This window comes from Drosophila bipectinata, chromosome 3R (genome assembly GCF_030179905.1).
Source record: "Drosophila bipectinata strain 14024-0381.07 chromosome 3R, DbipHiC1v2, whole genome shotgun sequence".
Lineage (NCBI taxonomy): Eukaryota > Metazoa > Arthropoda > Insecta > Diptera > Drosophilidae > Drosophila > Drosophila bipectinata.
Window position 1 is genome coordinate 22,171,135 of NC_091739.1, and position 26,354 is coordinate 22,197,488.

The 26,354-nt window shown below is 49.2% G+C and overlaps 3 protein-coding genes across 8 annotated transcripts in view; 2 read left to right on the plus strand and 1 right to left on the minus strand.

Annotated features, from left to right (window-relative positions):
* Positions 1-495: 495 nt before the first annotated feature.
* Ppn (proteoglycan-like sulfated glycoprotein papilin) lies at positions 496-20,375 on the plus strand. Of its 6 annotated transcripts, XM_017237310.3 has the most exons (18): positions 502-891; positions 9,661-9,721; positions 9,779-9,957; positions 10,030-11,058; positions 11,115-11,418; positions 11,475-15,027; positions 15,092-15,271; positions 15,569-15,739; positions 15,844-16,874; positions 16,942-17,125; positions 17,191-17,385; positions 17,467-17,637; positions 17,885-18,453; positions 18,510-18,660; positions 18,822-19,247; positions 19,367-19,525; positions 19,591-19,707; positions 19,763-20,375. In XM_017237310.3, exons 1-18 carry the CDS (start codon positions 869-871, stop codon positions 19,924-19,926), a joined length of 8,667 nt encoding a protein of 2,888 aa, XP_017092799.2. In that variant the 5' UTR covers positions 502-868; the 3' UTR covers positions 19,927-20,375. The 6 variants fall into 6 exon arrangements, with proteins under 6 accessions (XP_070137593.1, XP_017092802.2, XP_017092800.2 ...); XM_017237313.3 differs by lacking the exon at positions 18,822-19,247 and having other exon boundaries at positions 501-891; XM_017237311.3 differs by lacking the exon at positions 15,569-15,739 and having other exon boundaries at positions 501-891.
* Positions 20,376-20,526: 151 nt separating this feature from the next.
* On the plus strand, positions 20,527-21,404 carry LOC108122590 (uncharacterized). The gene is given in 3 exon segments (XM_043212120.2): positions 20,527-20,716; positions 20,779-21,009; positions 21,051-21,404. Coding segments are annotated over 3 exon segments (657 nt in total). The 5' UTR covers positions 20,527-20,644.
* A 92-nt stretch (positions 21,405-21,496) lies between these two features.
* The window catches only part of Dhc98D (Dynein heavy chain at 89D), a 37,110-nt gene continuing 32,252 nt past the window's right edge, over positions 21,497-26,354 (minus strand). The window contains exons 41-48 of the mRNA XM_017237385.3: positions 25,820-26,150; positions 25,624-25,755; positions 23,759-23,970; positions 23,288-23,428; positions 23,026-23,130; positions 22,844-22,945; positions 22,342-22,488; positions 21,497-21,951 (exon numbers count right to left, since the gene is read on the minus strand). Coding sequence (XP_017092874.3) covers positions 21,802-21,951; positions 22,342-22,488; positions 22,844-22,945; positions 23,026-23,130; positions 23,288-23,428; positions 23,759-23,970; positions 25,624-25,755; positions 25,820-26,150 — 1,320 coding nt within the window. The 3' untranslated portion in view covers positions 21,497-21,801. The remainder of the gene's footprint in view (positions 21,952-22,341; positions 22,489-22,843; positions 22,946-23,025; positions 23,131-23,287; positions 23,429-23,758; positions 23,971-25,623; positions 25,756-25,819; positions 26,151-26,354) is intronic.

The window sequence follows — 26,354 nt, forward strand, 5'->3', positions numbered from 1 at the left end:
CGTCTTGACAGCGAGGGGCAGGGCCACTAAATCACTTCGGATCGGATCGGATCGGATCGGATTGGATGCCTCGCACACGTGCAGCGCATGAAGATCAGTGAGAGTCGTCGAGAACCAGTTGCAGTGCCACGATCGTCTGGTGGTGCAAAAAAAAAGAAACCAGCCCGAACTCCGCTTCAGTCTCTGGTGGGGGCTACACGAAGCCGGTTGCTTTGGCGAAGGATCAGACGCAGCTCGTAAAGTTGGCTTATTTTATAGTTGCCTTTAGGATCGGAGCAACGTTACAGCGAGACGGGGACCCATTCAATTCGGGTGCGATTAGAGGGGCGGAAACAGCAGCCGTCCTTTGTGGCGCTATCGCAGCTACTTGCAGCTCTGCCCCATGCCCGATATCGCTACGCTGCTGGTGCTGGTGCTGGTGCTGCTTTTGCTGTTGCTACTGCCGCCGCTGCTGCCGATGCTTCTGCTGCTGATGATGTTGCTGGCAGTGGCACAGAATTAGAGCGATCGTATACGCTCCGAGTCGATCAGTTGCTGGCGTGCGCTCTAACCCTGCGGGTGTGTGTCGATCCATATTCAGATCGAGATCGAGTTCGAGTGCGAGGATAATACGCGATACCCCAGCCATTGTCCTTCGGCAATGCGCAGGCGCAAAGTGTCGAACCCAATCAATTACTGCCAATATTCAGAAGCATAGTGTGACAAGTGTGAAAAAATAATTAAAAACTCAAGTGGCTGCAAACGTCGAATGACTCTCAATTGTTAGGCCACTCAGAACCGGGCCCGACACAAATATTTACCGCGAGAGCAGGGACACCCGAAAACGGTGACGATTATTGTCCTGCCACCGACACCAAGAAGCCGCAAAATGGATTTATCGAGGCGGTTGTGGTAAGCATCCGACAAACATGTATCCATCCATCCAATCGCGACAGATGTAGCTGCCATCCGAGTAGGAGTGGCTGGAGTTCGTGTTTGGCATGAAATTGATTCCTTTTGTGTTGCCAGCAAATTACTGTGTCAATTGGAATTTTAATTCCGTTTGAACTACATGCGCAAACACTTGACACGGCTCCTCCTGACGTCCTTACTCCCTGTTCCTCCTCATCCACCTCGAATCTACTGTCCACACATGCAGGGATTTGATTCTCAGAGGATGGGTGTGGTGTGGGTGTGAGATGTTCTCGCATCCTGGCTACGTGCTCACTGTGCAACAGGCTCTCCTGTTGGTTGTTGACTCTACGCGACTGCCACTGCCATTATCCTGGCCAGCATTTTGTTTGCATGCCAAATTACATTGCCAACTTAATTGAAGTTTGTTAATGAAAATTGCAACATTTTTCAAACCTAATGTGTTTGCGCCTTGATTGCTGCTTCCTTTAGTCGTCCTGGCAAAGTGCTTCCATTACCAATAATGCTTGAAACTTTTATTGATATTTATGAGAATGGTGAATAAATTCAAATTTAAGAAATTAAGCATTTATTTATTAAAAAATTCGGAAAAAGGTAAATGGTGAAGAAAAATTAACTTATTTTCTCTTTAATTGAGTTCCCCTTTTAACATCTCAATTTCCGGCAACCGAATCACTTCAAACGGTGGCCCAGAAACTGTGCCATTAGCTCACCTGCCGCCTCCAGCTCATCGACAGGTCTCTGTTTTCCACCACCACCGCCTCTGTTGGTTCCTCCAAAGAAAACGAAACCAAATCAAATCAAAATTTCCAATTGAAATGTAAATATTTATCCCAAAGAGTTGCGTTCGGATGGGCTGGCCGGCGTAGGTGAAGTGCGTGCGCTTTGAAGTGCCCTCGCTGTCCGGGAAAAAGCTCCCCAGATGAGGTGAGATGCTGGGACAGGCCAGATACCGCCAGTCCGGTTCAAAGTTGACGGCTGGGCAGCAGCTCAGCACTCAGCGATGCCCGCCGAGAGATCTTGACGGGCCATTGGCTCTCACGCACATGCTGGACCTATCTTTCCTATAATCTTCATCCGAGGCAGGTCTTCCCTGTTACTGCTGGGGCTGTTGCCTTTTGCCTGCCTGACCACAAGCGTTGCGTGCGTTTTATTTTCGGCCGGTGCCCAGAGTCATAAAGTCACCGGTGCCCGACAACGACACATAAAAGGCCAGAAACTTGTTCCTCGGCCAGTATCTGGCCAACTGGCAGTTAGCGCATCCATTCGTCAAGTTTTTTAAAGTTTTTCGCGAAAATCGTGCGTTAGCCACTTGAAAGCGAAAATCTCTCTCAACGACAGGGATAAATCTATGGCCTCCACTGGCTCGGCTTTGTTCTACGGATCTGTCATGAAATGTGGCCAACACATGACCCGTCAGCTTGTGTTTTGGGGACATGTGCCCGCTATCTGGGGCCTTTATCAAAGTTAGCAGGAAATCATATGCTGATAGTTTCAGTTAGCACAGTTTTCAATGATTTTTCCGTTTTAGTTTTCTATTTAGATTAATGGAAAAGTTCTTGAGAATAAAAAGCAAGAAAATTCCATCTGAAAGACAATTTGCCGGGTAGGGGATTGGATCAGGCGGTGAGGCCCACGATATAAAAATTTCCAGCATCTGACGGGTCAACAAAACCCATCCGAGAGACCCCATTATGGCTGTAGTTTAATGGTACAAACTAAACATTTTAACGCACTCGGTATCTGGCCAGTAGTATCTTGTTTGGCTGTGTGTGGCCATTAAGTGACCAAAAATATACATTACATTAAGCCAAAATCGGTGACTCGTGACGTCTTTGAACTTGACTCCAGCTTTCCGGCCAGCTTCTGGCCGAGACGATCGTTTTGGAATTTAAGATACATTCAGTTGATTCAGCAACCGCATCACCCCCAGATTTCTTTGGAATTAAATTGTAGCAGTTTCTTGTATACTTCATGAAATTTCCAAATCTAAATATAAGACACTACCTATGCTGATAAATTGTAGCCCCCACTTGGCTGGACGGCTGTTTGTTATGTTTTAACTAAAATATTCCGCGGAAAGCACTAAATTTTTGAACAGCAACCTTAACAGGAAAACGAATGCAACACACCTACACTACAAGTACAAGTACATAGTTGCTGGGCCAATTGTTTATTGAGTGTGATCTGTGCTAACCCAAATATAAACAGTACATTTCAAATTTATGCTTTGAAAATGATACACCACGCAGAGGCAGGCAGTAGTGTAGTTGCCTTGAAATCAGAACTTGCTCTTTTCGAAAATCATGCACACGAGGCTAAAGTAAACACTCCGATTGCATAATAGATCCTTAATAGCTATAAATAAATCGGACTGGCAAATGTTGATCTAACAAAGTGGGCTCTCCTCAATCCTCAGCATCCGCTGAGTGTGCAAATTCTGCAGATTCTGTACTTTGGGGCGTTGTGGCTTTAGGGGGGAAAATCTCCCGGAAATGTGTCTGCGATGCAGGCATGCCTCCGAGTGGGGGGATGGATTTCTCGGGAATATCGAATGATGCGGCAAATGAGCAGCAAATTATGTTTAGTGCCGTTTTGGACAAACGCACGCCTTGTTGTTGTGCGATGGAGATGGTGCATCCTGCTCAGCTCATTCCATGCCTCAATTACCTCCCAAGTTCCAAGTTCATGGCGGCGATGTTGCACGCTGCATTTGCAACATGTGCTGCCCCGCAACTGGGGATGGCCCCCCATGGCATGGCATGGTTAATGGTTTCGCGACTGCCGAAGATACGCACATCTCCCGATCTCGGGATTCTCGTTCCCATGACTTAATGTTTTATGCTTAATTAACAAAGACTGCCGACAGGGCGGAGTTTAATTATGCCATAGTCCAGCGCGTAAATCAAATGCCAGCGGTGGCAAATATGCTAGTGTTAATCTTTATGTTGCAGATACAGATCGAGATACAGACGGAGGGACACGCCATCGGATCGATCAGTAGGCAGACGGCCCCAGTTCATTGGCCCCAGAAACGCGGAAGATAAAAAGGATGCCCCAAAATATGCCGACGCCAAATTGTAGAGGCAGAGCAAGATACAAAATACGGCAAGAGAACAAAATAAAAGCCAAAGGCAAGCATGGCATGTCGGCAAAAATATCCAAAATTCTGCAGATCCAACGAGGAGGAGCAGGCCAACGATGCGTCACATGCAGTAAAATGTGCCTAAAAACTGGGAGTTGCAAAGAGATATGAACGGCTGCAAGGGAGGGGCACACTTGAGGGGGCATGCAGCAGGAGCAGCCGCAACAGCCCCAGCAACAAGTGAAATATTCGCCGCCACTAAAGCAAGATACCAAAAAAAAACAGAAAAAATTTAAACCCATAAAAATGTTTTGACCGACGACAAGCGTCGATCGGGTGTTCTTGGGAACGTGATGCGCATCTTGATGACAGTAAGAGACCAGACTGCAGCCCGAATTGATGGCCCTTATAGGGTCAGGGACGCAGGGCAGTGATGGCCCACCACCACCTTATCCTTTTTTTGTACCATCCAGCCAACCTGGGCTTTTAAATTCCGGATGCTGTGCATCAGCCATTCGTAAGATGGTACTGCCACTGCTCGATTGCTAAGTGAAACAATGCCAAAGCCCGTAATTGCGCTATAAATCAATGTCTGCTCCACATTTTATCCGTCAGGTACTCAGGTACTCTGCTGACAAGATACAATTTAACGCAATTGGCTGGGTTACCATTTCCATTTGAAGGCTATTATAAATAACTGAAATTTGTTTGCGTCAGGCGGTGGAGCTTATTTTAAAACAAAACATGGACTGTTTCATCAGCATGATCCACCGAACAGGTTGTAGTTTAAGTTAAGACAGAAATATCAATTCGAAATAAGTAATGACTAATAATGATGAAACTAAATGACCTGGCCAGACAATTCAAATGGCTGGCCATGTTAACAGATTCAAAAATATGACCCAACCCGATTTTCTTCTATAAAAAGTACAAGTTCCCAGAATAGCCGAGCGTTTGTTGAAAAATTCGGCCAGTTTTATTTACTTCTGGCGAGTTTTTTATGCCGCATAGTTCTGTGCTAATTATGTGATGAAATTTACTACTTTTTTGGCATCCTGTGGCTGCTTCCCTTTTTTTTCTGCGTTATTTGAGTTTGGCGCAGAAATGTTTACGCATAGGCCTGATTAATAACTCCCACAGTTTGGCAAAAAGAGCAAAAGTTCGAGGAAGGGGAAAGTTGCATGTTTCTAGTCCGAGTAGTACACATTTCCCTGTGCCGTCTGAAGAGCCTATTAGTTATAAGTGAATACAACTTGAAGTCAAGCAGCTTGTTGCAATCTCGAACCGAATGAGTTGGGCAAATAGGCAAATAGAAAATTGCCAATGTTTGGAGAGGGGTATGTGGGTGGGATCGGGTACGGGTACGGGTACGGGATCGAGACCTTACAGTCGCGACAGCTACATTATGATGCCTCTAATTAGCTTCGCTGCTGTGTGTTGATGCTCTTGTGGCAAAGACTATTGCTGCTGCTGCTGTTGCTGCTGCACTTCAAGTGGCTGGTGCAACATTGGCCATAAAAATTTGTTTACATGTCGAACATTGCATTTTGTCAGCTAGTGAAATTTATGGGTCAGTAAGTTGCCGAAGTGAAACGCAGAAAATCTTGTCGTGGAAACTCTTTCCCTTTTCTGGCAGCCCCCCCAACGACTCTGTCTTTGACTGCGCTTAAACTGTGCATTCTGTTTGCTCATTTGCTCTGCTCGTTGGCCAAATGCGTGGCAAATATTTCATTAGGCATTTGTGCAAACTTTGTTGTGCCTTTTAGCCCCGAAACGCTGCAACTTTGTAGGCAGACCCATAACCCTTCGGTGTTTGTGTGCTGCAACTGTCAAGGGACAAAACTGTTGCATAATCTCACTCAGTGCTCAGTGCTCCGCTTTCGGTAAACACTCCAGGGCAAAGGCACTCACTCACTATGCGTGTGTTTATTATTTTCACTACTCAATTAAGTTAAATTAATTTTGAAATTGATAATTGCTTGGCTGGGCTGGGCTGCCAGTCAAAATGGCAGCAGCAGCCATCTCCTGCTATGAAGCAACTCCAGCAGCAGCATCACCCTTGCAGCAACAGCATCCTCTATATGGAGGATGTCGCTCCCACTCTGTGTGCGTTGCTTTATGCAAATGCAATTAAAATTTCAACAATGCAAACATTTACTTCCGTTGCAACAAATGTCGTCGAGCTAGCCGCCCTCTGCCTTGCCAAACCCGCATCTTCATAGAGTCATCACCATCATCATCATCAGCTCCAGCTTCGACAGCTTCCAACAGCAACAGAAACATGAAGATGAACATTTACCTGGCCACACCTCAGCCACAATTTGGCGTTTTGCATTAGTCTGTATTTGTCTTGCGATAATTGTATGACTATGTAATTGTATTTAAACAAACGTGAGCGTGTATGTCACACATTTGCACTTATCCTTCCGTCTAATGAGATGTATCTCTGCCTAATTGCTGGTGAGGCACTCCAGTCACGCACAAAGCACTAGTAACACTACTAGATTTGACTACCAGATATAAAACACATGTTTAATATTCTATTTGGAGTATAAAATTGGCATGCTTTGATGTATAAAGCTCTAATCCAGATCTAATAATAAAATAATACCCTCTGCAAGGGTATAATGATCTGCTGTAACTTAAGTTCCACTCTTGAGGAGAGGATGTAGAAGATCAGTGTTGTGTTTCCCGATTCGGGACTACTTTTGCAATTAAATCAGAGGCATTTGCAGAAAGCCGGCCCTCTGCTGAAATTCCAGCATTGCCTGGGTTTCGTTTTTTACAATGAACATAAAAAACTAAAGGGGGCAGTGAAGTCAAACGACTGCAGCTGGCTAGTGGGGGCCATGGGCATTCCATCTTCATTTCATCAAAGGGCCCGGGACCAGCAGAGGCAGCTGTGGCATGCAGCATGCAGATATTGCATGCCTCGCCTTTTGATTAAAGCTTTGCCCTTAATCAATTGGCATGGGAACGCCTTGAAGACCGGGATAGAATGGGATGGCTGGGGGAGATACCCGGTGGGTGCAAGTCAGAGGATGAGTCATGTAAACAAATAAAATGCCGGCCTCCGTGGTCAGGTGTGAAATTTGGCCAGAATTTATTTGTATTGCTCGGAGCATTGTTTGGATTTCAAGTTCCTTGAAACTGAAAAACATACACATATTTTTTGGTTAGCTTGAGATTCCTTTTTGTTTGGCATAAAGATTAGCCGTAATATGTTTTCGGTCTTGAGTTTGGCGGCTAAGTGCACGCACTTGTGGAGTAAGTGCCGCAGATAGTGTTGTTGTTGCAGCTCATTAGCAGACCAGGCGCTTTATTTACGACGGTCATTGCAACATTCTACCCCAGAATGCATCGCGATGCATGGCAGGCATTTGAAAGCAATTACACGATCATGAATATCTCTAGCCTGCTGGATGCTGGAGACTGGAGGAGACGGGAGATGCAAGCGGAGTGCGCCATTAGAGAGTGAGAGTGAGTGCATCTGTGGCCTGGATTTGCATCCATGCCAGCAATGCTACTTGTTCAAGTTGACTGATAATCGCCGCAATTGTAGGGCTAAGTGAAAGGGTGGCCGCCTCGCTACCAGAGCTCCCAGAGCTCTCTCCGCATCTATGCAGTGATTGGCGCTGCCTTTTAAAAAAATATTATCACCGCTTAACGCTGCTTCCCAAATGCCATTGTAATGCCACTGGCAGACAATGAACAATGGGCGGCCATTGTCGGGCAGCTAAGGCGTTCCGATTGCTGGCCAGAAAGGCAACAGCGATCCGTTAATTGGCTTTGAGACGGCTGCTTTGATACAGCCAAGTCCTTGCCACTTTGGCTGGGCCAGGGAGAAACCGGGTCAGACCACTGGTGGCATTAGCTTCCGACGAATTTAGCATTTCCTCCGTTTGTTTGACATTTATGCGGTGGTGGCGGTCGGTGGTTCACATGACATGTGTAACTTATTTGACGATTGCGCCAACTGTTTGTGCTCGTGTCACGTGGCATCCGCCGCATGTGGCAATAACAATGTTTTTTGGCCCCCTCCTCACCATGGGCCAAATCCCAAATCCGGCTGTGTTCTTAGAGTTATGCTGGCATTTCCCTTTAAAGTCAAAGCTTATTTATTGTTGTAAGTGGAATGGCTAAGGTATAGGAAGCTGTATTAGACATTCATTGTGCTTCTTTATAGCCCCTATTTTAGGCAATTTCTCCCACAGTGCCTATATCCACTTTATATCGCTCTGATTCGGGCCTGAACTAGCCGGGAGATTTTGCGTAATCAGCAGCCGCCGCCGCGTATGAAATCGAAATCAAGAAATACTCTTGCGGTTTCTGTCGCTTCAGCAGTTTCCTTGGAACTGCCCAATTAATACGGCTGGTCCTGGTTTTTGGCAGGGGTCCTGGTCGCAGCATCCTTCTTGCATGACGCAATAACGGAGGAGGCGACCGGGTGACGCCGCCCCCGGTCCCTTGACAGAGCCCCCTCCGAAAAAGAAAACTCAATGGACTGTGAAATGTGTGCCGTTGTCGGTTGTCGGTTGCCGTTGTCCTTGCCAAAGCAATAGGTGTCCTGGCATTGGTTTCAAAAGGGAAATGCGCTCAAATTGCATTAAAATGCCAACACAGAAGCATAAAAATTATGGCCACACTTGGCGCCCGGCCCCCGGCACTGAGGCTGTCATAAGCAGCACGCCTGCTGTGGCAAGGACCAAGGATGTTGGGGACACTGGTGCTGGGTGCTGGATGCTGGATGCTGTCGAGGAAGCCAGGAGGCGAGCGCCATCAGTCGGAGGCGTCCAAGCGTAACGAAACGAAGACTCCCTGCACGCAGCGTCAGAAATTAAATTGGCAAGCCCCCAACAACGGATGCAGCACTGCACGGACTGCAATGTTCCCTGCAACATTGAACGCCTTTGACATATTCACGCAACTTGTCCTCGGGCAGGGCGTCCTCCTTGGCCTCGCCGGGCAAAGTTAAGAAGCGAACCGACGACGCGGCGTCGGATTGTCTGCGGCATAATCATATATTCTCTGGCGCGGTACTTATTATTTGCTTGTTCTCCGCTTTGGGTTTTGTCCTTTTTTCAGATTTTTCTCCTTTTTTTTTGGCAAATCGGCAGGAAGTGCTGCTAAATTATGTCTTGTTTATGTGGCATTGCATATTTATGGTCCGTGCGGCGGCGCATAATAAAAAAATTCTTACCGAAGAAATTGCAGATTCTTCCTTGACCAAGTCCCACTCTTGCCGCCTCAAATCCACCAACCAACCCATTGTCCCCAACCACTGGATTAGCCGCAAAAACAAGTTCAATGTTTGCTTGCTCTGGCTAGTGGGCATAAACAAGTTCATCATGCTGTCGCCGCGAAGCCCTACAAAACTTTGTTTGTGCCCCTTCGCTGGACGCGGTCTGGCCTGGTCTGGGGTCTGGTTTGAGAAAGTCCCACTCCAATTAGCGTCCCCTCGCCATATCCTCCCGCTGCTTGTCCAGCCTGTTGATTCTTTTTAATGAGTCTGAGCACTCGTGTGTCCAAGCATGCGGCAAAGTCAACAAATATCTGCAACAAGTCAACACGTGACTCCGGTCCCATGATTTTAATGAATGGCCCAGTTGTCCGAGAATAAGGTGGCGTTTAATTAAACCATCTCCATTGCTCTTCCTTTTCAGCTCAACTGCCTTGGTAGCATTCATTGTACTGGCCGGCATCCACGACTCCCAGAGCAGACACGTAAGTATGACGGTCTGTAGAGCGGATCAGCGTCTTACCCTTTGGTTTCCATTTCAGCAAGGATTCCGACAGAAAAGACAATATGGTGCGAACATGTACTTACCGGAGAGTTCCGTAACGCCCGGCGGAGAAGGCGATGATCCCAGCGAGTGGTCCGACTGGAGCTCCCCCTCCGACTGCTCCCGTACCTGTGGCGGAGGTGTCTCCTACCAGACTAGAGAGTGCCTGCGAAGGGAGTAAGTTATCAAATCTCATTCTTTAAATTCGATATCATTCTAACGAACTTGCACCTGTATCTATTCCAACAGCCATTATGGAGAGGCAATCTGCAGTGGCGGCAACCGTCGTTACTACTCCTGCAACACGCAGGACTGTCCGGAGCAGGATCCCGACTTCCGTGCCCTCCAGTGTTCGCGCTTCGATGACCAGCCCTTCGATGATATCTACCACGAGTGGGTGCCGTACACAAACGCGCCCAATCCTTGTGAGCTGAACTGCATGCCCAAGGGCGAGCGCTTCTACTACCGCCAGAAAGAGAAGGTAGTGGATGGCACCCGGTGTAACGACAAGGATCTGGACGTGTGCGTGGATGGCCAGTGTATGCCCGTGGGCTGCGACATGATGCTGGGAAGCGACGCCAAGGAGGACAAGTGTCGCAAGTGTGGCGGTGACGGCAGTACCTGCAAAACCATTCGCAACACTTTCACCACCAAGGACCTTGCTCCAGGATACAATGATCTGCTGCTGTTGCCGCAAGGAGCCACTAACATCCGTGTCGAGGAGACGGCGCCCTCCAGCAACTACTTGGCCTGCCGCAACCACAGCGGCCACTACTACCTGAACGGTGACTGGCGCATCGACTTCCCGCGACCAATGCTCTTCGCCAACTCCTGGTGGAACTATCAGCGCAAGCCCATGGGCTTTGCGGCTCCCGACCAGCTAACTTGCAGCGGTCCCATCTCGGAGAGCATCTTCATTGTAATGCTGGTTCAGGAGAAGAACGTAAGCATCGACTACGAGTACAGCATCCCGGAATCTCTGAGCCATTCTGAACCGGACACGCACACGTGGACCCATCTGGAGTTCAGCCCCTGCACTGCCAAGTGTGGTGGTGGCACTCAGCGACGTGGTGTTACCTGCAACAACCGCCTTACCCTAGCAGAGGTTAATCCCTCTCTGTGCGATGCCAAATCCAAGCCTGTTGAAGAGCAAGCTTGTGGAACGGAACCCTGTGCCCCTCACTGGGTGGAGGGAGAGTGGACCAAGTGTTCCAAGGGCTGTGGATCCGATGGCTCCCAGAACAGAACAGTAACTTGTGAACGAATTTCCTCCAGCGGGTAAGAAGTGTAGATAATTTTATTTAAAAAACAAAACTAAAATAAAACTTTCTTAGTGAACACACCGTTGAAGACGATGCCGTTTGCCTGAAGGAAGTCGGAAACAAGCCAGCCACGATCAAGGAATGTAATCGGGACATCAAGAACTGCCCCAAGTACCATCTGGGACCCTGGACACCGTGTGATAAGCTCTGCGGTGACGGCAAACAAACAAGGAAGGTCACCTGCTACATCAAGGAGGACGGACGCAAACGCGTTCTGCCCGATGAGGACTGCGTTGAAGACAAGCCAGAGGAGGAGAAGACCTGCCTGTTGGCGCCTTGTGAGGGCGTTGATTGGATCATCTCGCAGTGGAGTGGAGTAAGTCGACTATTAATGGTTTTAGTTATTCAATGCTTAGCTCTATTTTTCTGCAGTGCAATGCTTGTGGGCAAAACACTGAGACTCGCACAGCTATTTGTGGCAACAAGGATGGAAAGGAGTATCCCGAAAAGTTCTGTGAGCCCGAAGTGCCCTCCCTTACCCGACCCTGCACGGCGCCCAAGTGCCAGGCCCAGTGGTTCTCGTCCGAGTGGAGCAAGTGCTCCGCCGCCTGCGGAAAGGGAGCCAAATCTCGTATTGTCATATGTGGAGAGTTCGATGGAAAAACTGTAACTCCAGCCTCTGATGATTCCAAATGTGACAAAGCAACCAAGCCCGAATCCGAGCAGGAGTGTGAAGGTGAAGAGAAGGAATGTCCTGGAGAATGGTTCACCGGACCTTGGGGAGAATGCAGCAAGTCATGTGGTGGCGGTGAACGGGTTCGTGAAGTCCTCTGCCTATCAAATGGAACCAAGTCGTTGACCTGCGACGAATCGAAGCTCGAATCTCTCTCTGAAAAATGTAATACCGAAGCGTGCAATGAGGATGAGATCCTGCCCCTGACCAGCACTGACAAACCTATCGAGGATGATGAGGAGGAGTGCGATGAGGATGGTATCGAACTGGTTATTGATAGCTTGTCAGATGATTTACAGACCTCCGAAGGTGTCGATTTAGATGGCGAGGCAAAGACGGAAACTACAATTGAGGCTGAAGAGCTGATGTTGAGTGACAGTCCTTCGACGCCTGACGACGAGTCTTCCTCAACAGGAAGCACGGTTGAGGGCTCTGGAGACGACTCCGAATCAACGACAGACAGCGGAATTTCTACTGAAGGAAGCGGTGATGACGAAGACACTTCTGAATCCAGCTCAGATGCATCAACCGATGTGTCCAGCTCAACAGACAGCGTTTCCAGCTCCAGCGAATCAAGCGATGCAACCTCTGAAGCAACCTCTGAAGGCTCCTCTGTTTCCGATTCTAGCGGATCTACTGATGGATCCTCGGAGGGATCTACAGATGTATCGGAGGGCTCAACGGAAGCATCTGCCTCCTCCTCTACCGATGTTTCTGGCAGTACAGATGCCACGGGTGGATCTACAGACTCATCATCGGTTGGCTCAACGGACGTCTACGACTCCGACTCTACTGATGTTTCTGGCTCCACGGATGTCACTGAATCCACGGTTGCTTCAAGCGACTCTTCTGACCAGACATCAGATAAGGCTGAATCCTCTACTGAGGCATCTGCTTCCTCCGCCTTTGATTCTACTGAGGCTAATGACAGTTCCACTGACTCATCTAGCTCTACCGATAGTTCCAAGAGCACATCAGATTCATCTACGGACTCCACAGAATCCACCTCCGATAACACCACACCAACTACACCCGAATCGTCCACTGACTCGACAGAGTCTTCAACTGATGTTTCTTCCTCATCCGAGTCCTCGACAAGCAGTGAAGCATCGACCGAATCTAGTGTTAGCTCTTCCGATTCTACTGCTGCGGAGACTAGTGAAGCATCCAGCGATGGAGACACGACTGAAGCAAATACTAGTGAGTCCACATCCGATTCAGGTGCAACTGACACCAGTGATGGATCTAGCGACGGATCTAGTGACACAACGACTGAAGTGGGCAGCACGGATACCGGCTCCACTGATGGCTCTAGTGACGGCTCAACCGACAGTGCCAGCTCCGATGGTTCTTCAGTGTCTACCGAAGCGTCTAAATCTTCAAGCCTCGGCTCAACAGAAAGCACTGAAGCTGGCGCCAGCGAGGGCTCGACCACAGAGGGCAGCACAGGATCGACAGATGTTTCCGACTCCACAACTGCCGGTTCATCGTCTGCCACCGATCTCACAAGCTCCTCAGAAGCCACTGATTCTTCAGCTTCCACGGATTCCGTTTCCACAGACTCAACGCAGAGCACTGAAAGTGATGGTACTGATGAAACCACCGAAAGTGGTCCTACTGAAGAGAGTTCTTCCGAAGGATCCACCGACAGCACAACAGAAGGATCAACTGATAGCTCGTTGTCTACAGATGGCAGCAGCAGTACTACCGACATTTGGAGCTCAACCGACAAGGATGAGGACGAGACCAGCACTCCTTACTCCTTTGAGACCACGGTCAGCAAGGGCTCGACTCGCAAATGCAAGCCGAAAACAAAGAGCTGCGTCAAATCGAAGTATGGATGCTGTCCAGATGGCAAATCCACTCCCAAAGGACCCTTCGACGAGGGATGCCCCATTGCCAAGACTTGTGCCGATACCAAGTTCGGATGCTGTCTGGATGGAGTGTCTCCTGCCAAGGGCAAGAACAACAAGGGCTGCCCCAAGTCCCAGTGCGCCGAAAGTCTCTTCGGATGTTGTCCCGATAAGTTCACTGCTGCCGAAGGTGAGGACAATGAGGGATGTCCCGAGACAACCACTGTTGCAACCACAACCACAACCGAGGAATCGAAACCAGAGGAAACCACCGAAACCGAGATTGAAGGCTCTGGAGCACCGGAACAGGAAATTGTCCAGAAGTCTTGCTCATTCGGCAAATACGGATGCTGCCCTGACGCAAAGACTCCAGCCACAGGCGAAAACTTCGAAGGATGTGAACAGCCAAAGACACCCGAGGGCTGCAGTGCCTCCGAACATGGTTGCTGCCCAGATGGGCGCACCGCTGCCAGAGGTCCCAATGGCCAGGGTTGTGCTCCCTGCACCTCAGAACGCTTTGGTTGCTGCCCAGACAACGAAACTCCTGCCCACGGTCCCAACAGAGAAGGCTGCTGCTTGTCCAGCCCCCATGGCTGCTGTCCCGACAACGTTTTGGCTGCCCGAGGACCCAACTTTGAAGGCTGCGAGTGCCACTACACGCCCTACGGTTGCTGTCCGGACAAAAAGACTGCCGCCCATGGTTACAACCAGGAGGGCTGCCCATGCGAAACGACCCAGCACGGCTGCTGTCCCGACAAGATCACCGCCGCCAAGGGACCCAAGTTCGAGGGCTGCCCCTGCGAGGCCACCCAGTTTGGCTGCTGCCCCGACGGCATCACCTTCGCCAAGGGACCTCACCACCATGGTTGCCACTGCACCCAGACGGAATTCAAGTGCTGCGAGGACGAAAAGACCCCTGCCAAGGGACCAAACTTCGAAGGCTGCACCTGCTTGGAGAGCAAGTTCGGCTGCTGCCCCGACGGAGTCAGCAAGGCGACGGACGAGAAGTTTGGAGGCTGCGAAAATGTCCAGGAGCCGCCGCAGAAGGCCTGTGGGCTCGCCAAGGAAACTGGAACTGGCGGAAACTTCAGTGTCAAGTACTACTTCGATACTGCCTATGGAGGCTGTGCTCGGTTCTGGTATGGTGGCCGCGATGGCAACGCAAATCGGTTCGAGAGCGAGGCCGAGTGCAAGGAGACCTGCCAGGAATACAGTGGCCCACACATCTGCCTGCTGCCCAAGAGCTCTGGACCCTGTTCAGGCTTTAGCAAGAAATGGTACTTCGATGAGGAGCGCAACCGGTGCGAGGAGTTCCAATATGGAGGCTGCTACGGCACCAACAACCGATTTGACAGCTTGGAACAGTGTCAGAATAAATGTGCTGTCAGCGAGAGCCTTCGTAAGAATTTTTACTCCAAAAAAAGAGGACTTTTAATTTTATTAAAAAATATATATACTTACAGCCACCTGCGAGCAGCCCGTGGAGAGCGGACCTTGCAACGGAAACTTTGAACGATGGTTCTATGACAACCAAACCGACATCTGCCGACCCTTCACCTACGGAGGCTGCAAGGGCAACAAGAACAACTACCCGACGGAGCACGCTTGCAACTACAACTGCCGCCAGCCGGGCGTGCTCAAAGGTTTGAGATCAGATTTACTTTGTTGTGTTTTCTTTTACTGGGTTTTGGGTTTAGTTATCAGATAAGTCTTGCCTAAGGTTTTAAGTAGTTTTAAGCTTAAACTTGAATCTTTATCCTGGTTAACGGTATGTTATTCCCGCACTCTCCTTTTCCTTCCAAAATGCTTGGTTACTTGGTTTATTGTATGCGCATGATTGCTTGTTACTTGTTATGCTGACCACCTGACTCCACCACCCGCACCTGCCTCCAACTCTACACCTGTCTCCTCCTGCACCTTTATCCTTCGTCCCCCAAAAGAGCACTGCTCGCTGCCTAAGCAAACTGGTGATTGCAGCGAACGCCTCGCCAAGTGGCACTTCTCCGAGAGCGAGAAGCGCTGCGTGCCCTTCTACTACACTGGTTGTGGTGGCAACAAGAACAACTTCCCCACCTTGGAGTCCTGCGAGGACCATTGCCCCCGGCAAGTTGGTAAGCTTTCAATGTTGTCTGCCCAAGCGGCTGCTTTCAATGTGTCCACCATTGTCCTTGAACACCCTCCTATACTGAACCTCTGCCTCCCCCAACCCCTACAGCCAAGGACATCTGCGAGATCCCAGCCGAGGTGGGCGAGTGCGCCAACTACGAGGCCGCCTGGTACTATGACACAGGCGATCAGAGCTGCCGTCAGTTCTACTACGGAGGCTGTGGAGGCAACGAGAATCGCTTCACCAGCGAAGAGGCCTGTCTGGCTCGCTGTGAGCGCAAACCTGAGCCGACTACCACTCCCCAACCAGCTCCCAGCAGCTTGCACATCTGCGACGAAGCCGTCGACGCTGGCAGCGATAGCAATTGGAAACTTAGATGGTACTTTGAGCGATCTAGTGGGGCTTGCCGTCAATTCTATTATGGCGGTTCTGGCGGCAATGGCAATCGCTTCGAAACGGAGTCAGAATGCCAGGAGAAATGCAACAGACAGCAGGAGCAGCAACAGCCAGCTCCAGCCCCGGCCCCATCCAGAGAGCCTCCGCCACCGGCAGCTCCGGCCCAGTGCGAACAGCCCGCTGCTCCTGGTGAGTGCGGTGACTGGGTGCTCAAGTGGAACTACAACTCAACGGAGGGACGCTGCCAGCAGTTCTACTACGGCGGCTGTGGCGGCAACGATAACCGTTTTGATTCTGAGGAGGATTGTTCCGCTCGTTGTAGCAGCTCTCCAACCATAGACACAAGATTTGGTGAATCTGAGCCGGATACGTCCAAGTGTTTCCTCAACGCAGAGCCCGGCAATTGCTATGATAACGCGACCCGCTGGTTCTACAACAGCCAGGAGGGACTCTGCGACGAATTCGTGTTCACCGGTTGTGGAGGCAACGCCAATAACTACGCCAGCGAAGAGGAGTGCCAGGAACAGTGCCACGATGCCCAGACCACATGCTCGCTGCCGCCGGTCCGAGGTCGTTGTGACGATCTCTCCCGACGGTGGTACTTTGACGAGCGCAGCGGACGCTGCCACGAGTTTGAGTTCACTGGATGCCGCGGCAACCGCAACAATTTCTTCTCGGAACAGGAGTGTCTTGGCTACTGTAATCCGGGAGCGCAGCCTGTGGAGCCCCCAGCACCAGCACCGGTAAGTTCATCAGTGTCTTCAATTAAGAATTCATATTAATATGATCACCGTTTTCACATGCCTCCAGACCTACTCAGTGTGCACTCTGGCCCCAGAGGCTGGTGAGTGCGATAACATCACCACTGCCTGGTTCTACGACAACGAGCAGATGGCCTGCACAGCCTTCTCGTACAGTGGATGCGGTGGAAACGGAAACCGCTTCGAGACCCGCGACCAGTGCGAGCGGCAATGCGGCGAGTTCAAGGGAGTGGGTAAGTGTGGCGAATTCGGGATGGGGGGGTTTAGGTGTTTCAGGTGATTTAATGTTTCGCGTTAGACGTTTGCAATGAGCCGGTGACGACGGGTCCGTGCACTCAGTGGCAGACCAAGTACTTCTTCAACCGCCAGACCCAGAGGTGTGAGCCGTTCACCTACGGCGGCTGCGATGGCACAGGAAATCGCTTCAACGACCTGTACGAATGCCAGGCGGTTTGCATCGGGGCCCGTGAGCCCGCAGGGGTTTCTTCGAAAGGTAACAATATCTGGGGCTGCTCGTGTGGGCGGTTTGGCACGGAGATCACTTGGGCTAACGGTTTTTCTCTTGCGTAAGTAGAAATCTGTCTGCTGCCGCTGGCGATGGGCCACTGCAACGGACCGTCGGTGCACGAGCGCCGTTGGTACTACGATGATTCGCACGGCACCTGTATTTCCTTCATCTACGCCGGTTGCTCGGGCAACCAGAACAACTTCCGGTCGTTCGAGGCATGCACGAGTCTCTGCGGAAGTAAGCCTGCCTTCCGGCCACCTTTCTCTGACTCTCTCTGCACCACAGAGCACTCAGCACCCACCCACCACTCCACCCAGCGCACCCAGCACCCCGCACACCCTTACTTTGCTTGACTTAGTAGTTGCCTTGAAAAAGCATCAGTAGTTTGAACTTTAGCACTTTCAATAGGCTTAAGATTGCACGGGTATAAGGGTTGGGAATGTTCTGCCTCGAACCACATTTAACTCTAATTTTTATTCTTTAGATACAAACCCTGTTGAGAACGAGACCAACAACGAGATCGGTCAAGGTCAGTGCGACAGCTTCGACGCTGAGTGCCGCGATATTCGCTGTCCTTACGGCGTGCGGCGTCAGGCGGCCCCTGCCCAACCGGAGTGCGCCCAGTGCGTCTGCGAGAACCCTTGCGATGGCTACAACTGTCCCGAGGGCCAGCAGTGTGCCATTGAGGTGACTGGCGACCGTCAGTTCATCCCGGTCTGCCGCGATGTGAACAAGCCCGGCAGCTGCCCCGCCCTTGCCGCCAATGTCAGCAACTGCAACCGTGAGTGCTACACCGATGCCGACTGCCGAGGCGACAACAAGTGCTGCAGCGATGATTGCGGCCAGATCTGCGTGCGTCCCGCTCGCTCCGACCTGCCCAGCAGCACCCAAGCCCCAGTCCTGGTATATCCGGGAGACCGAAGGGTCGCCCTGGAGCCGAAGAGACCAGAAGAGCTTGATGTTCAGACCTCGATTGGCGGCATTGCTGTCCTGCGCTGCTTCGCCACCGGAAACCCAGCACCGAACGTCACCTGGTCGCTTAAGAACGTCGTGGTAAGTAATGGATAATAGCATCCATGGATATGTGAGGTTAAACAACTTCTTCCCAGATCGACACGAACCAAGGTCGCTACGTATTGACCTCTAGCGGTGACCTGACCATTGTCCAGGTGCGCCAGACCGACGATGGCACCTACGTCTGTGTGGCCAGCAACGGCCTGGGAGATCCTGTGCGACGTGAGGTTGTGCTTCAAGTGACGGGTAAGTTCGAAAAGAATGTTTTAATTATTAATTTAATATTATTGTACTAATTACTTAACTCGGTGTTGGATTTTTTTTTCTAACTAACTACTTTGCATTACAAATTTTTTGCGCATGCTGCCTGCTTTTATAATCCCTTGCTTGCAACTTGGTGATGGTAGATCCCGTACCCATCCCCGCCTACATTTTCGGTGACAAGAACGTGACGCAGATCGTGCAACTTAACGCACCGGCTGTGATTCGCTGTCCGTCCGGCGGTTACCCGCGGCCGCATGTCAGCTGGTGGCGAAACAACAAGTTGTTCGGTCTGAACGGCAAACGGGCCGAGATGGACCGCGAGGATTACTCGCTGGTGTTCAACTCAATCCAGTTGTCTGATCTGGGCCCGTACACTTGCGAAGTGTACATCACGGGACGTCCTGTGACTCTCCGCGTCACTCTGAAGGCGGTTGGACCCGCCCGGGCACTGACCAACGAGGATGCCGAATACCTTCAATATGTGTTGGCCCCGGCCACCCGACCGGTGACCCAGCGACCCAGTTACCCCTACTTCCCCACACGGCCGCCCTACGTGCCGTCACCCCAAGGTAAGTGGAGAGCACATGCATGTATGTTTGCTGGCCTGGCATTATGATTGTTCTGTTTGATATGTGTTCTTACTATGGACTGGAAAAATATCTAACTTGGACATTACTTTGTTTCACAGTTAATGCCCATGCCGTGGTGGCCCTTGACCAAGCGAATAAATACTTACCCGGCTCCACAATTGCACTTAGCTGCTCTGTGCAAGGATATCCAGCGCCTAACGTGACATGGATTAAGGACAATGTGCCCCTGTACGAAAGCGATCGTGTTCAAATCACAAGTGAGTAGATCTTCCAACAGAAATCCTTGAACAGGACTTGTACCTACTAACTTGTACCCTTACAGCCCAGCCACATAGATTGGTTCTGAGCGATGTAACCACCGAGGATTCGGGCAAATATGGTTGCAAGGCCAGCAACGCCTTCAGTTACTTCGTAAGCGAAGAGAAGGTTAACATTCAATGTAAGTCCTTCAAATTAAAGATTATAAAGACCTCTTAAACAAGAAAACTTTACAGCTGCCATACCTGTGTCGCCGGAGTGCATCGACAATCCGTACTTCGCCAACTGCAGACTGATCGTCCAGGGTCGGTACTGCTTCAATCCTTACTACGCCAAGTTCTGCTGCAGGTCCTGCACGCTGGCCGGCCAAATTGTGGGCCAACATCCCAACGCAGTGTAATTCCAGACACTTCCGCCTAGCGAGCCGAGTATTTTTTTTTTTCGATAATCGCATCGAATCGAGTTTAAAGTTTAAACGCACGACACAAGAATAATTGGATAAACATTTTCGAGCCTCCCATTTTGGAGGCCATCACAAAAGAAAAAGAGACCAAAAAGCCAACCATAGCCATAGCCTACAGATCAAGAAAAACGAACATCTAATTTAGTGTATACTCTCTTCCAGAACAAAAGAAAATAGTATTAGTGTTTTTATGTTTGTGTTCCTATTTATTCTTGATTACGAGTAACCTTAAATTCTACACATCGAGGAAAGCGGCTAAAACGAATTTGCATTCTACTTTATAGTTTCTACGACATTTCTGTGCATCAAGTAAAGCATTTAAGCCTAAAACAAATAATTGTAAATAAATTAAAATTACAAAATAAAAAGTGCATATGTATAAACAAGGTTTCTAGTTATCTTTTCAAAATTCTATAGGATCCATCGAAAAAAAAGAGATTTGAAATACCACCCTGTCTGGCAACGCTACCAGTAAGGGGTTATTGATTTTTCCTAAGCTTTTCCGGGCCAGCTGTTTGCCGGATTCTGCGCCCTGCGCCACATTGGGGTTGATTGGAGTTGGGAGTAGCACAATAAAATTTGTTTGTATTGACATCGCGTGCAGTTTCTTCTTTTTAAACAAATTATACAGAGTTATACAGAGTTTGGGTAAAAAATGGAGGACAGTGGCATTGATAGCGAGGACAGGCAGTCCAACATATACGAGGATGGTGCTGCTGGCCTGCTGGTAAGTGCAATAACAGCTGAAACAATGCAATTTTCCAACTGCCAATGCCAACGTCACCGCAGAAAACGGCCAGCGGAGCCCCCAAGCATATGTCGGATCTGGAGTTTGAGGTGGCGTTTAGGGGTGCCGGCAAGGTGTATGCCCCCACGACCATAGAAATCGATGAGGAGGAAGCGGCCGCCGGTCGAGGCCACGAGCCACCCAACACCTGCCGCATACTGCAGCGAAAACTGGAGCTGAAGGTCGAGCGCGCTCGAAGGAACTACACCCAGTTCCAAGAAGAGCAGGTACGAGTCGCTGACCCACCAGGTTTACAATCATGGTTACCTAAGAGTAATGACTTTTAATTTCGCAGGCTACAAAGACACAGTCGTCCACCTTGATACCCATCAATCGACTGCCCATTCCTGGCGAGCCCGAGCACAAGCCTCTGGTTGATTACAAGTCTGAGAGCAGCGACGAGGCGGAGGAGATATCCTTCTTTCCGGCCCAGCTGAAGCGATCCAAGCGCCGCCAGCAAAACCACGAACTGACCGACACGTTCAGCATACAGGAAATGACCATCGACTCGGATCTGGAGTCGGATGACAGTGCCGGCACCCAGAATCTCGAGCTTCTGCTGCCGTCCATGAAGTCCACCATTCTCGACAAGTTCCGGAGCTGCTTCGGCTGCTGGCGGCGGAGGTAATGCCACGCGGATCGGGAGCATATCAGGCGGATCAAGCACAAATCACGTTATTGACAGGCACTAGCAAACTACGTACTTAATAATAAACTCCATTGCCACTACAGAGCTGTAAACATAGATTTATTTGGCTTTAGTAAAAACTTTTCGAATAATATTAATCAATACTTAACAAGAAATGGCTTTTTTTCCAATATATTTATGGGTAATTTATGGAGGTTTCTTAACTAGTCATTGGGTTCTGGACAATTATTATTCCGAAGATGGGTAATATAATTAATAACAACTTTTTACCAGCCAAAGAAACTGCATTTTTTGTATGTGGAAACAAACGAATAATACAAATTTGAAAAAAGAATCGATACCAAACTATGATCAGTCTTTTTTGAAACTCTATAACTTAGGTGTCCGTGTTGAGCGTGAGGCAAACGCCTTGCAATATCCAGTGGCTTAGATCCTCGGAAGTGGCCAAGTTTGCCTCAAAGACCAGGCCCACGCCCATCGCATTCCTGCGCAGCGATGTTGTGTAAACGGGGGCCAGGAAGGTGTTCTAAAAATTACACAGAAACAAGTTACAAATTAATTAGTTGCTATCCACATTTAAAGCGCCAACACCAGAGTAAAGTAAAGCTTCCGCAATTTAAAATCAGAAACAATTAGCCCAACAGATGCCCCATTAGTTGCCCGAGAGGGTGCGGAAGCTGTTGGTAATTTAGTGCGATGCATTTAAACAAATATCAGCGTGGCCACGCCCACGCCGCTACCACCACTGTCGCCGCCCTCGCATATGTACGGACATAGATACAAGGGCACATTAGTACTTGTCACTGCCAGACGGCGTTAAAGCCAGGATCTGCAGATAGCCGGTTGTTCTGGTGGCAGCCCAACGCTTTCCAGCCATGCTCCAACTCATTTTCCTATCCCGAGAACCCAAACATACCTGCAGCTTGAGACGATGCGCCTCTATGGGCTCCACGGCGAGAATGGCCAGCTCCTCGACCAAGATCTTGGGATGGGAACGCGCCAGCTGATTGATGCCCAAGTCAAAGCGAGCACCCTCTATGTACAGACCATGCACAAAGCAGCCCTGCAAAAAGTTGAGCGATTAAAATGCAAACAGAATTCCTAATTACGAAATTAGTGCCAGTCCTAGACCACACTCCAAGAAAAAAAGTGTTTAAATATTAATAGAAATAAAAATTGATGTAAAAATGTACTTTGAAATGTATTGCGATACTATTGAGTGGCATCTACATTTCTATAAATATTTAACTGAAAGTAATCTATTTAAATGATGGATCAAGAAGTTATTTTAAAACCCATTTCTTTCTGTATAAATTCCACTCCTGAACCCGGAATAGGGCACAGGAGCCAGGAGCAGAACAGAGTTTTGCCATCGTTTTGCATTTAGAATGGCAAAAGGGCGTATCCCCAGCACTCACCGTCACTGGACGTTCCTCCACATCGTCGGGGTCCGCAAACTTGGTTACGTAGGTGAACAGGGTGGAGCGATCCAGGGGCCAGGCGTTTTTGCGACAGGCAATCTGCAGGTGAGACCAAAAGGGGGGTTAGACGAGTTCGGTTAATGTCCGCCCACCGTAACGGTGTGACAATGCAGACTCACCTGCACCAGGGCCGTGAGATAGCTCTGCGGTATATGAAGTCCAGACAGCCACATGACCAGGGGTTCTCCGGATAGGCACCAGTATTTGTATTGAACGGCGCGAAGCTAGGCAAATGAAATGATTAGGGGACACGAACTCACCTTGATTGATTTTGCGCCCAGTTGATTAATGAGCCGCGCCAGCAAGGATGGTATAGTGCCCGGCGCATCCTCATCTGGATGACCCACCCTTGCCCGAAGCCAAGCCTATAAGCGTACTCACCCGCAAGTGCTCCAGCCAGCTGGCCAACTGCTTGCATGTCGCAGGCGCCAGTTTGCTCCACGCGGCTGGCAGGAGGCCATTGAACAAAGAGTTGGCAATGTTGTCCAGCACATTGTCCATGCCGATTTCGCCAGCTATGGCCTGCGGAGAGCATGCAATTAAATTAAAAGGCACAATGAAGACGGCACATGTGTGGGCGTGACTGGTGCAGGGGCCAGGACCATTGATGCTGCGGCAGCAGGGAGCCAGAGTTCATTTGCATTTGTAAATTTATTTTGGCAACAAAATGCAGCCTTAGCCCCCACCCAGCTCTAGCTGCCACTGCACACATTCAAATTTGTCCTTTGTTTGCTTGGTAGCCGGCCAAGTTGGCAAATGCATAAACAAATGGGAAAATGCAAAACAATCCTGAAGGATTTATGTGCGGCCTCTATTGACAGCCAGTGCCGTGGCGGACAATCTCTTAGTTACCTTTCGAAGGAGCTCCAGGGTCTTCTTGATGCGCACCACCAGCAGGTTAAAGCGATCCAGCTCCTGCAGCAGCACCACCCCAGTGGGTGACAGGCTCATCTGGATCTGTTTGCGGATGCGCCACGTCTCGAACGCGGCTGGCAGTTTCTTCAGTATCCCGGCGGCCACAGAGTCGATGAAGTCGTCACGACTGATTCCGCCGGTGCCCTCACCTGGATGAAGCAGAGAAGAAGTGTAAGACCGGATTGTGGTAGTGGGAGGACTGCCCGGGACAAAGGAAAGGGCGGAAAAGCTTATGAAATATATGCAGCTGCTGTGGTTTTTCCATTTGCCTTTTCCCCGAACATTTTTTCCACCCATTTCGTTTGAATGTTGGGTTTTTATTAATTTGCCTTTTTATCTCTCGCCTGTATTGACGGCGCCCAAATACAATTTTTTGTTCACAGCTTCATTTTTTGTTCAAGTGTCAATTAGCAAATACTAAAGCTCATGAATATGCAAATTACAGCCATTTTTCAGGGTACTACTTGCTGCAATGTGGAGCATATTGGTATGGACTGCACGGTGGCCGATCGGAGTTATTTCTGCTCGGAAATCAGTTGTCAAGTTTATTTAATCTTAGATATATTAATTATATGGATTTGGCAGATATATTTTGACCAACTGGGGCAGCGGCGGAAAATCTTTCAATAAAATCAATACAGTTTTTTGTCAATAATCTATTTGGAAATATCTTTTGTAGTGATTTTTAATCCCCTGCAGCTGACATTTTTTGCTGGATTTTATCTTGGGGCGGTCCCCGATGGATGGAAATTAAATTGTTAAACTCGATTTTTAATCAGTAGAAATATTTGCTCTTATTATTGTTTTTATTTACAATCGAGGGAGTTGGGTCAGTGTTGGGGCCGTTTTGTTTGCGCGAAATACTTTACCAGGATTGACTTCTGTCGGGGTCCACTTGGTCACTTCATGTGTGCGAATATATTTAAAAAAGTATTCCAAATTGTATATACATTTATTTACAAGGATGGATGCATGGACGTGTGCGAGTGGATAAACAAATAAACGAGGTGGATGGTAGGATGGTGAATGGTGTCCTGGAGTGGAGCATTGTGGGGAAAGTGCACTCTGATGGCGGTTTTAACACGTTTAAGCCCGTAACGCAAAATTATCGACTTTTGGGTGACGTTTTCACCATTTTTTGGTAATTCTGATGGCGGTCGTTGCGGTGAGGTTTGAACTCGATTCGCTGCGATTTGTGGCAGCCCGATGAAAGTGAGTGAGTGCAGTCGGGAGTGGGGTGATATAGGACGAAATGGGTTTCGAGGGTCACTCCCCCCGACCTGACTCTGACTGTGTATCTGGCCCGCGTGTGTGCGGTTCTATTTTAATTTTTAATGTGTGCATTGCTGTTCTGCGCCGGCAATAATGGCGCATGCAATAAAGTTAATTGCAAAACCGCAACTAATTAATTAAATTAAATTAAAAATTCAACATGCCAAAAATACAACACATAGCATAGCTGGGCAGAGCAGCCCTGTGCAGAAATGAAAATCAACAAGATAAAATGTAATAAACGGCTGACAATTGGCACACGTTGCATGCAAATTGAACCATTTACCAGGTCTGGCGCTACTCGTATCTACAGCACTTGTATATTACATTATTATCATTACTTTTTTCCGATTCGAATTATCAATGGATGGGACGCGTAAACGTGTGATAAGCGGTCGACTTTATGGGAATCAGATATGTACTATACTATACATGCATGCAGGAATATGGAAGGGTGCTGGTTCGAGGGCTATCTCGACCGATACGCCCGCCGGGATGGCGGTTAAATAGTGAATTGGTCGGCTACTCACCCGTTTGCGGTTGAAGCTCAATCAAACTGCTCCAAATGCTGCGTGCTGCCATTGTGTAATAACCGATTTCCGCGTTCGGATGCAAACCAAACACATCCGGCTTGTTGACCAGCGGCAGTTTGTCGATGTGCGCTGTTATCAAAGCATTACATATGTATACGTCCTCTCCTCCCACTGTCCATCACCCGTCACTCACCTATGTAGTCCTCCTTCAGCACCGTCTCCTCGTCCGGCAGGCAGTAGTCCACATTGTCGTCCTCGTAGAAGTGGAACTGATTAAATTCGTCAAACAAAAAGTCGCCCATGTACTCGTTCATGTAGCAGTTGGTGATGCGCCGATCAAAGTCATCAATCACCCGTCCGCCGTACATCACCTCGCCGATAAGGTACTTCAAGCTGTTCCAGGGTATCTTTGCGCCCATGCAACGGGTGAGATAGGTGCGCAGGATCTCGGTGCACACCTCGAAGTCCGTGTCATTGAAGTCGTACGCTATGTTCCAGCCCAATTTGTCGTACTTGCGCCGTTCCTGCGGATACAAAATTCAGATTAATCGAAGTGCCACCAACCGGACGATCAATATCAATTTTATGCTGCAGCGCTGCTCAATCAATTGTGCAAGTTGTCTGTGAAAAGCTTTCAGCTGCTGGAAATTAAGAGATTAATAAATAAACAACTTCGCATACTCGACCAGCTGGGATCCGACTGTAAATTGTGCTATCTATGGCTAACT